The sequence below is a fragment of the Vipera ursinii genome (assembly GCF_947247035.1).
Source record: "Vipera ursinii genome assembly, chromosome: Z".
Classification (NCBI taxonomy): Eukaryota; Metazoa; Chordata; class Lepidosauria; order Squamata; family Viperidae; genus Vipera; species Vipera ursinii.
Window position 1 is genome coordinate 121,051,526 of NC_139517.1, and position 12,184 is coordinate 121,063,709.

A 12,184-nucleotide genomic window follows, 5' to 3' on the forward strand; every position below is an offset into this window, starting at 1 on the left:
TCCTTCCCAGCTGGCTTTTGGCGAGCAAATTCAATTGTGGAAGCTGGATTCATTTACCAATCACTTGATTCCCTTAACCAGCTTACTGATTTACTGAACAGCCATAGCAAAAAGGTCATAAAATTGAGTGTGACTCATTTAACAACAACCTTGCTTTAGCAACAGAAATTTTGGTCCCTATTGTGGTCCTAAATTGAGGGCTATGTAGTATTCCTTGGATTGCCTGAACTGTATAAAGTCTTGATAATATTACAGCAGGGGTGTCAAACTGCTGGCCCACGGGCCGGACGCGTCATCCCAAAACCGCACCCACCCCATTGCCGCAACGGAGAAAAAGCTCCAATACGTTACGCGACATCACGTGACGTCACGAGTTTGACACGTCTGTATTACAGTTTTTTTCTACATTACTCCTGTGTCATAATTTGGCCTTTTACAAGTCTTGTTAAATAATCAAAGGATCTTGATTCTCCCCCCGTTTGAGTTTGATACAGATTGCTAAATGAAAAACTTTTTCCCCCCCTTAATGTCTCTTTTTGCATTTTTGGTTATAAAATAACATGTAAGAACATGACAGGGCTATACACACAGCAAGAGTTTAATTCACAGTGGACTACAATAACCACTTCCTCATTTCTTACTCTTAAAACCTTTTAATTGCTTTGAATAATTGTAGGAATTCTGGATAGATTGTTGTTTCGTGCTAACCCAATATTTCTTTCAATCAAACTAAAGTTAGCAAACTATGGTTTATCATGCTGCATGAAGCCAGCTGACATGGCGTGGCATATAATTTCTCAGTAATCAGAATAGAATAATTGCTTTCATTCTTGAGGGAATCAGATGTGTTCCTCTCCTGCCTTTCTGAAATATTCACTCTGAAGTTTTGCTGAATCACACCTCATTGCCCAGTGCAGAAGCAAATGACCCAAGAAATTTGCTAAATCAGCATTTCGCTCACTAGACTGGTTTCTGAGTTTCTGTTGAACTTCGGTTTGAGGTCAAATTCTGTTGAACTTCAGTTTGAGGTCAAATCTCTCAGGATGTGAATTTTCTTTTTCAAATCTGTATCATTTTCACCGAATATTTTAGTGGAGTTACAAAACAAATGATTAGTGGCTGCCCCTGTATGGTACCACTCATTGTGTCAGAGAGAACTAAACGTGATGGACCTCACAAGAGCATTTTTTAAGACAGCGTTTCACAGTCTTGGCAACTTTAAGATGTATGGACTTCGACACTCAGAATTTCAATAGTTTTTCAGAGCAAGACTAGCTAGGGAATTCTGGGAATTGAACAAAAGCTTTAAGGTGATTTTAAACTTGGATAAGTCTAAGGATTTAGGGTCTATAGAACAGAGACTCTAAGGATTCTGGGACTTCAACCCCCCAGGCTGAGGAATTGGGGGAACTGAAATTCACATATTTTAGAGTTGCCAAGATTGAGAAATACTGCTTTAAAATCATTCCAAAGCTGGAGAACTCTATGGAGGTTCAACCAAACCTCTGCATCTCCTTGGTAATCTGTCTATGCCAGGGGTCTCCAAATTTGCCGCTTTAAGACTTGTTGACTTCAACTCCCAGAATTCCTCAGCCAGCATGGCTGGCTGAGGAATTCTGGAAATTGAAGTCCACAAGTCTTAAAGCAGCCAAGTTTGAAGACCCCTGGTCTAAGCAGAGAATTGAATATTCCTAAGCTGAGGTTGGTGCAGTGCATGGTTCTTATCTGGTGGTCTGCTTTTCTTTGTCTCCCTGTAAATCCTGTCTCGGAAAATATATTTTAACATTTCTGGGTTGGTCTCACTGTTGTTCTTGATATCTTAAGAATGTGATGGCTGAAGTCACTTTTATCTTGACAATGTGAAGCCTTTCATTATATTATATTTATATTTATATTTATTAAATTTTTATACCGCCCTTCTCCCGAAGGACTCAGGGCGGTGTACATGGCAATAAATATTAAAATTCGAATTACAAAAGTTAAAAACATTAAATAATTATGCCCGATATAATACATTAGTTAAAATCCATGTTAAAACCCCGAACCCCAAACCCATCAGACCAGGCCGGCTTGTTCAAATAAATAAGTTTTTAGATCACATCGGAAGGAGCGCAGGTCAGGGGCCATCCGGAGCTCAACCGGCAAGCGGTTCCACAGGTCTGGCACGCCCACAGAGAACACCCTCCCCCTGGGGGCCACCAGTCGACATTCTCTGACCGGTGGCACCCTGAGGAGGCCCTCTCTGTGGGAGCGCACTGAACAGAGGGAGGTTGACGCCGGCAGCAGGTGCTGCCGTAGGTAATCCAGACCCATGCCATGTAGGGCTTTATAGGTCATCACCAGCACCTTGAATCTCACCCGGAGGGCAACTGGAAGCCAATGCAGCTCACGGAGCAGAGGTGTAACATGGGAGTATCAGGAGACCCCCAACACAACTCGCACGGCTGCATTCTGCACCAGTTGAAGCCTCCGAGTGGTCCTCAAGGGCAGCCCCATGTAGAGAGCATTGCAGTAGTCTAAATGAGAGGTCAAGAGCACATAAGTGACTGTACGCAAGGCATCCCGGTCCAGATAGGGCCGCAACTGGCGCACCAGGCGAACCTGGGCGAAGGCTCCCTTAGTCACAGCTCCTATATGATCTTCTAAGGAGAGCTGTAAATCTAGGAGGACCCCCAAGTTGCGAGCCCTATCTACGGGGGGTAAAAACTCACCCCCCATAGTAAGAGATGGAATAGTCTGAATATCCCGAGATGCCTGCACGCACAGCCACTCAGTCTTGTCAGGGTTGAGTCGAAGCCTTTTCCTCCCCATCCAGACCCGGACCACCTCCAGGCACCGGGACATCACGTCGAGGGCATCACTGGGGTGGTTTGGAGCAGAAATGAAAAGCTGGCTATCATCAGCATACTGATGATACCCAACTCCAAAACCACGAATGATCTCACCAAGAGGCTTCATATAGATGTTGAACAGGAGAGGCGAGAGGACTGACCCCTGAGGAACTCCACAAACGAGAGGCCTCAAGGTTGACCTCTGCCCCCCTGCCAACACCGACTGTGAACGTCCCAGAAGGTAGGAGGAGAACCACTGCAAAACAGTGCCTCCCACTCCCAACCCCCTAAGACGCCGCAGCAAGATACCATGGTCGATGGTATCAAAAGCCGCTGAGAGGTCTAATAGGACTAGGACAGAGGAACAACCCCTGTCCCGAGCCCGCCAGAGATCATTCACCAGTGCGACCAATGCCGTCTCCGTGCTGTACCCAGGCCTGAAACCCGATTGGTACGGGTCCAGATAATCAGCTTCCTCCAGGAACAAAGGGAGCTGATGCGCCACCATGCTCTCAACAACCTTCACGAGAAAGCGAAGGTTGGAGACCGGATGAAAGTTATTTAATACAGCTGGGTCCAGGCCAGGCTTCTTGAGGAGGGGTCTCACCACCGCCTCCTTCAAGGCGGCGGGAAAACTACCCTCACTCAAGAAAGCAGTTATCACTGCCAGGAGCCAGCCTCGTGTCCCATCCCGAGCCGCATAAACCAGCCAGGAGGGGCATGGGTCCAACAAACACGGGTCCAAGAATGAAAAGGTTTACCAAGTTACACATTACACAAGCTATTTCTCAGAATTTTACATATTTGTAATATGTTTTTGAGAGATGCTATGGAATACTGGATTGCCAAATATTTTTCAGTAAATTACTACATTGACACCAAATACATTTCCTCCACACAAATATTTTTAATACAATAAGTAGATTGTGTTCATGTTCATTACTAAATGATGTTTTGGTTTAGCTTTAGCCTAATATGTTATGAGAATCCAGCCATTGCAGTTTGTGAATTATAACTTACAGATTTGTTTATCAAGTGAGTTCAATCATTGCGCATATTTTAGGTGTGATTTTTTTAAAAATTCCATTTATATCCCGCCCTTCTCCGAAGACTCAGGGCGGCTTACAAACTTAGCAAACTTAGCAGATTTATGTGTCATTTGTCATTTTTGGGAATCTTTGATGAAAGCTCATAGTTCACAGGTCACATTTGATTGCTTTCTGTGATCCTAGAAATGTAGGTGAGCTGTTAGCTGTATTCTGAAAGGAAACATACAATATATATCTGCATTTGTTCTCCTTAACTTCCAGCTAGTCTAGCGATGGTGAGTTCTAGTCCCGCCTTAGGCATGGAAGCCAGCTGGATGACCTTGGGCCAGTTACTCTCTCTTTCCGCCCAACCCACCTAACAGGATTATTGTAGTGGAGAAAATAGGAGGAGGAAGGAGTATTAGGTATGTTTGCTGCCTTGAATACATGTTTAGATCAGTTTTCCCTGGTTTGATGCCTTCATTATGTGTTGAACATCAGCTACCATAATATCATATGTCACTGCTGGAAATGTCTCATTTAGAATACAAATTTGTCTGGAACTGAAAAACGTTGGTCAACTGAGCGCTGAACATCAAAAATCACACAATTAACATAACAAAAAACAAACTCGATAGGAACAAATACCTTAAGAAAAAGATCACATCTTTTGACTTAATCTACTGATGCATCATATAAATAGTTTACCCTAATGTCCATCTTACTATATTTGCTGCTGGGATCATTCAACGATATAGTTATTTCCATTGCATTACATGTTGAAAATATAGATTAGTGGATGCTTTATTACTAAAGTAGTTCTGCAGAGCTATCGTAAATTGACTGTTTGTAAATACACACTGTGCTTACTACACGTTGCCTATAACATAACCTTAATTCTGCATGATTGGGAGCTATAAACCAGTCTGTAATATTTTCCAATGATAGGATATTTTAATCTCTACATGCTCTTTTAAAACTTAATTAGCTTATAATATTTGCAAATTTGATTCATATCTGGTGACATTTCAAGCTTTATTTTTGCCTTTTCAGTAACTGTGCTCCTCAAATATGTATTTGCTATTTTTGCCAGAACTGACTAGATGGATGGATAGGACAGATAGACAGACGGATCGATAGATATTGTTTTTTTGCTCAAACCATTAAGCAATTGTGGTATCTTCCAAACAGCATGCAATTAAACTTATATAAGTTCCAATTGAACACTCAGCTTTTATTCCTCTCAGATCTGTGGGTGGATTTCTTCAGCTATGTCTTAATTATTTCTCTTGCAGTAAAGCTAAATAAAATATTCAAATATTTGAATAGAATAGAGCAGAAAGTCTTCTAGTCCAGCCCCCTGCTGTTTAATGCTATGAGCCTAGGATAGTCATTTCTTCAATAGATTGAAATCAGTAACAGTAAAAGTATAACAGTGTTGGAAGGGATTTTGGAGGTCTTCCATTCCAACTCCTTGCCCTATACCATTTCAGACAACTAGCTGTCCAATTTCTTCTTAAAATTCCATCCCCCAATGATTGAGTAACCACAAGCCAACTCCCAGAGTTGTAATGGTCATTGAGGTCTACATGTTCAATTCCTGCCCAATTTAGGAATTCTAGTTGAAGCACCTGTGAAAGACAGCTGATCCATCTCTGCTTGAATATAGGCGCTCACTCTGCTATGCGGTATTCGGGATTCGACCTGCCAAACTGCCGATCTTCTGATCGACAAGCTCAGCGTCCTAATCCACTGAGCCATAGGCAAACACTATTGCAGTGCTTTTTCCAACTTGGCAACCTGAAGATGTATGGATTTCAACTCCCAGAATTACCCAGCCTGCTGTTCACTTGTATGCAGTCAAATTTCTGTTTTAGAGCTTTGCTCTTGATTATGGATTTTGGATTTGTTTTTTAACAAGTTTAACAAGAAAAAATTAACAAGTTTTTTTTAACAAGTTCCATAACCCAAAAAAGTTGAAGACTTGGCTATGGTAGAATTAGTACCAGGTTTAGGTAGTATTAACTAAAGCAGTGCTTTTCAAACTTGGTTTGTTTAAAATGTGTGGACTTCAACTGCTGACTGGGGAGAGTTGAAGTCCATACATCTTTAAGTTGTTAAGTTTGAAAAATACTGCAATACTCTCTACACTCTGCTGTCTATATGCCGCCCATTTTAATTGGAGCCCTGTCTGGGTGTACATCACACACTCTTTTCTGGAAGGAAAGGTTTAAAGTAGGAACTTGCAAGATCTGGAGTCAAAGAGCAGACAATGTTTGTCAAGGAAAAGATGTAGTTGCTTTAAAGTTCTTCTGACCGAGGCAAGACAGGCCCATCCACATGTGAGCTGAATCATGTTTTGCCCTTTGACTCAGGAGTTTGGTTCAGCCATGTTTTCAAAGGTTTTTAAAGCTTCATCTATGTTTTTGAGATTTATGTCATCCTGTTGAGTGATATAGATTGAGTAATTGAGACAATGAAAGTCATCAATCCAATTAAGTATCCCCCCTCCTGCTCCGTGCATTGATGATGTTACCTAGTTGGGTAATGAAATGTCTGAAAGAAAACAGCCAAGTTCAGAGAGCACTAAGGACCCCACACAATTCAACCCTGAATGACAAACATTCTCTTCTACTGTTATTTATTCTACCGTAAGATAGGAGGTTATATACATTTCATAAATAAATAAATATGGGGGCAGGTAGGCACAACCAAACCTTAATCACTTATAAAACTTTTTCATTTAAGCGTATCAGAGGAAATTCTATCCAAAGCCGTCATTTCTGCAATGCTTTTTGAGAAGCAACTCTTATTCCATTTGGTTTATGTTCAAAGAAATATGTATAGGATTGCAATTTTACCACTATAAAAAAAGAGAAAGGGATTCTTTACATAAAAAAGAATAGTACCAGCCAGGAAAAAAAATTATTTTGCTGTTTGGAGAACAGCTAAGCTGCAGAACTGGGTAACTGGTGATTTTTTTTAACATATGAAAAATTCATAGTGAGGCATATCTCTTTAGAAGGCACAATAAAATTATTTGCTTATTAAGCCTGGGCAAAATGTATTAATGATGTAAATGTTTATTGAGACGCTTTGGTTGACAGTTAATTCACAAAGCTTTTTAGCATAAGATGGAAGACAGACCCATTAACTAGCAGGAAAGATGTTGCAAAGATCCAGTAACATTTCTCATTTATTGTCAGCTGCAAATGGTTCCTTTTAAATTCACATGTTAGAAAGCCTTTAATCTGTGGAAAGCATGAGTTTCAACTGATAAATACAATATCCCTTAAAAGAAAAAGGTCAAAGGATGTTTGGGAAGGGACTAACTGAGAGAACTTCCTTTTTTATTATTAAAAAAAAACTGGTCACACCATTTTTGTTTCAGTGTAATGTCACCCTGAGAAGGCGGCTGTCCTTTTGTGGCATTTCAGATAATGCTGCATCTAATAAAGAGCCAACCATCTGCTTTTCCCACCTATCTTCAAACTTAGCTACATGCTTGGAGGGGGAGGAAAAATAAATTGCAACTCTCAGCATACTGAGTCAGAGGAAAACTATTTTAAGAATTAATTTGCATCTGGGGACATCTGTTTAAACTAGTCTCCTGTGACATCCTATCCAGTAAGTTAAAACACAATGTTAAAGTCTCTTTTGGCGACAGTGAATTGCTTTGTATGTAACATTAAACTATAGATTGACAGTAGCAAGATAGCAAGAATTATCTGCAGAGCTCATTACCAGATGTGTGTTTAACAACTTGCAACATTCCTGCAGAAAAGAATGGAGAATATATTAAGGTAAAGGTTTCCCGGTCCAGTTGTGTTCCACTTTGCATTGCAATGCTCATCTCCATTTCTTGGCTGGGACAGCCAGCATTGTCCAAAGACATTTCTGTGGTCATCTGACCAGCATGACTATATGCTGAGGTGCACAGAACGCTGTTATCTTCCCACTGAAGTGGTACCTATTTATCTACTTGCATTTGCGTGCTTTCAAACTGCTAGGTGGGCAGGGGCTGGGCCAAGGAATGGGATCTCACCCTATTGTCTCAAACCTGGCCCGTCAGCTTTCCAACTGACAAGCTCAGTGTCTTTAACCACTGAGCACTTGCATCCCCTGAGAATATATACACATCTTTAAAATTAACTGTAGCCTGGTCTGGCATCTAAACTTGGAGACATTCTGCTTTATTTTTCACTAGAATAAGTTCAAACAAGCCAACTTCAGAAACTATTAATGTATTGACTTATTATGAAAAACGCACCTAAATAAACCATACTTTAGAGTTTCAGAGCATGCTGTTGTAAAATAGTAGTGGAAACTTTCAATCTCTTCCTCGTGGCCATGCTTATGGAGAAACAGAGAAGATAATTCATGTGACCAGGTATAGGGTAGTTGGTTAAAAAAAAAATCTTGTTAACTCCTGATATTTGAATTTGGAGGAAATGGGCTCTCTATATTCTTTATTTCTCAGAGGAGAATCTGCAAATAAGATAAAAGAGTGAAGGAATTCAGAAGCACCTGTGTATTTTTTGTAGGTTTTATCAGGATCTGAGATGTCTTCACCAGCCTTTCCATCTGTCATGCCTTCCTATCTGCACCCTATTAGGTTGACAAAATGACTCGTTACTTTACCAGAATGAAAAGTGGTTTCCATTGAAAAGGAAACTCATTTTATGAACTGGACCAGAAAAAAGCCATCCATTTATTTATTTATTTTATTTTAATTCCATTTATATCCCGCCCTTCTCCGAAGACTCAGGGCGGCTTACAAGCTTAGCAGTAGCCTTCATTCTATGTATATGCCTGCTTATTAGGGCTTTCACACACACACACACACCCAAGCGGCATTATTACAAAGTCAGCTTATTGCCCCCAACAATCTGGGTCCTCATTTTACCTACCTCAGAAGGATGGAAGGCTGAGTCAACCTTGAGCCTTGTGGGACTCGAACCTGCACTAATGGCAGGCAGCTGGTGTTACTTAAGGAGGCATTAGCCCACTGCTCCACCAAGGCTTTATAGGTAACATTCAGGAAGTGACTGGAGTAATTTTTTTTAATGATTATGCTTCTTTGCATTTATTATCTGGCACAAAACCCTTGATATAATTGAAGTTTTTCTTGATAAGGGGATAAAGGGAAAAGAGGAGACGAACAGGATAATTTTTTGAGTATTCTGCAACTATTCTGGAACAAGGCCAGGGGCAAAAAAGAAGGTAACAATCTCACCAGGGAAAACAGCATCTGGGATACACAAGACAGATATGTTCTGCAGCAATTTCTACATAACAGTAAGTAGATTTGACCTCCATATTTCCACAGATTTTCTCAATTAAGGATGCTAACCTGGGGACCAAGCTCTGGAGCGCCACATCACAGGATCACCCCCAAATATAGCAAAACTCCCTGAAGTAGTGGAAGCAACAATCACTATATAAATTTATATAACACACAGTTCCCAAAAGACTATTACCCAAAGTCTAAAATTCTCAACTAGCTGCACTGTGAATAAGGGCAATCATATTAAGACTTGTGCAAAGGTGAAGATGCTAAAAAAAGGCAGCTGGATCAAATCTGCTCAGGTTAAGACAAATCTGGTGAAGGGAGATAATTGGCTGTTGCAAGCAAGTTAGACACCATAAACTGGGTTAATGCTGTAAGGGGAAAAAATGTGGCTTTGACCCCCCCCCCAATCTCTCACCTGGTGGTCTATAAGAAAGTCCCAAACATCCAGCAAGCTCATCAGCACACACACACACACACACACACACAAAGACACACATGAACAGAATCATAGTATAAATCATTGGAAACTGCAAAATTCATGCACAGTATTTATATTCAATGACAGCTGATCGTCAACATTCTGCCTGGGATGACTCATTTTAGACTGTTAATCCCACATTGTCAGCAATGAAAAGGGAAGGAAGCCAACCAACGAAGGGGCATAAAATGCATTCAAAGTATCTCCCGGTTATTAAGAGAGAGAAACAGAGAGAAAGAAAGTCCATTACCTGTTCCTGTTGTTGGGCTGATTTTCCTGATCCAGTTTGCTCCTTAGCTGTAGTCATGTTCACCTACTTGGACTCACTGCACTGAGAAACAGGATTTCACAGGTCTTGTGTATGCGTGCGTATGTAGGTATGGGTCTGCTTGTGCTGATGTGCATGAGAAGCAGAGAAAAAGAGAGTGAGCGTGCAACTGTGGAAGTGTTTCACACTACCCCAGCTAAAGGAGTACGGATGAGTAGTTAGCCCATCACTTAATCACCGGTGGAGCATCAGCCAGCACAAATTTATTGCCATAAAAATACCCAGCGTCCCTTTAATCTCCTGCTTGTATCTGAACCGTCTCTCTCAACTTACATTCTTTTTCTCCCTCTTTCTGCCTCTCCAAATTAAACAAGAAGAGTGAAAGAGAGAACCAAAGATGCTGAAAGGACTCCTTCAATTAACTGCCTCCGCAACCCTGCCACAAAACAGTAACTGCTTGGCAACCAGGAACCGGTAGCTCAGAGCTGGCAGAGCGCTATTTCGCTCTCTCCCTCTCCCTCTCTCTTTCTCTCTCTTTGCCTCCCCCACCCCACCTTGACAGCCAGTTGAGGACTGGAGCAGCGCATGCTCCAAACAGCATTGTAGGAGATGTGTAGAACAGAACTCGGCACTGAATGTAAATTCCTAGCCTTTGCAAGAAAGAATTAACGGGAACTTTTAATTGCTAAACAGTCACCTTGGATGAATTGCCGCCAGTTATGTTCACTCCCTTAACGCAACATCAGCAGCTCTCTTGTGGCATTCTCCATGGGGGGACTGCTAAGCTGTTTTCAGCTGACCCTCTTTTCCTAGGACCTGTGTGAGGACACAGACATCTGACAAATGGACACGGAGAGTGTTCAAAGGCCAGAGCATGTTAAAATCTTTATCCGAGTATCTTGTCACAGTGACATTTCCAACAGTTTTCTTGAAATGGGCTATCAGACCGAGACTGCAAAACTCTGGAGAGCAGAGAAATAGCTAGCGACAGCAGAGACAGGTTCTATACTGCAGTACTGCTCAACCTTGGCAACTTTAAAATGTATGTATTTCAACCCCCAGAATTCCCAAGGCAACATGCTGGCTGGGGAATTCTGGGAGTTGAAGACCACAGCTCTCCAAACTGCCAAAGTTGTGAAATGCTGCACTAGAATCTCTCTCTGCTATTGCTAGCTATTTCTGTGTTCTGCCCACTGATTGTCCAGTCCTGATATTCCCATCCATGTGACAACTATATTGTGCACAAAGATACAGTTCAGCCATGTATTGGGCCTCAGCTGCTAGGAACTGAATTTAATATATTTGGAGAGCACTAGGTTGCAGAAAGATCAATCAGAAAAGAATCAAAGGAAGAAAGACTTATACATTTCATAAGTTTGGTAGTCCCAGTCACATTCATAAAATATGCCCAAAATTCAAATGATCTTGTTTTGCACTCACAATTATTTAGAGTCTTCATGAAATGTTTAAGCAAGCTCTGAAAATAAGCATTCACTGAGCATGGAATATCTTTATTCTTCTACAATACCGTTACTAAAGGAAATTGTTGAATGGAAATCTCCAAGAATTTAGCAATAGCACTTAGACTTATATACTGTTCCACAGTCCTTTATAGCACTCTTTTGGCATTTACAGAATCAGCCTATTACCCCCAACAATCTGGGTCCCTCATTTTACCGACCGTGGAAGGATGGAAGACCAAGTCAACCTTGAGCTGGTCTGGATTGAACTCTAGGCTGTAGGCTGAGTTAATCTGCAATTCTGCATTCTAACCATTGTGCCACCATAGCTTTTAAATTAAAGTCGCACCTTAGCTTCTGAAGCAGTTTTCAGCAGTAAGGATAAGCCGGAAGCTTGCAAGGAGTTAAAGTGATATATTAATATGGAGTTTTCTTGTTCAGAAACTAAATACTGGAACTCATGTCTCCAAACTGTGTTCAGTATCCAACTCCAGAATGCTTCCCCATTTAGAGTCATTTTGCAGAGTGAGATGGGAAGCCAGTAACTTAATAATAAATAAATGAATTTTATAAAACGGGGAAAGCCTTTGATAGATGCAATAGTTTACTCAAAATCTGTTAGTCTACAGACACTTCCCAAGTAATTTTTCTCATTTTAAAAAAAAATTTTTGAGCATCTTTTTTGTATTGCTGCAACACTGCTTGGCAACTATAGTTCAGGGAGGATGGCACATTGTGATGAGCCAAGGGTATCAAAAGTGTACCCTCCCATCAGGCAAATGATAACTGCTCTATCCTGGGACTAAGTAACTTATATCTCTATAGG

The 12,184-nt window shown here is 41.1% G+C and overlaps 1 protein-coding gene across 1 annotated transcript in view; it reads right to left on the reverse strand.

The window, feature by feature from the left end:
* DPP6 (dipeptidyl peptidase like 6) overlaps positions 1-9,937 on the reverse strand; it is a gene marked incomplete at both ends in the record, with an annotated part of 248,705 nt that extends 238,768 nt beyond the window's left edge. Inside the window, one exon of the mRNA XM_083379052.1 lies at positions 9,881-9,937. Coding sequence (XP_083235178.1) covers positions 9,881-9,937 — 57 coding nt within the window. The remainder of the gene's footprint in view (positions 1-9,880) is intronic.
* Positions 9,938-12,184: the final 2,247 nt, after the last annotated feature.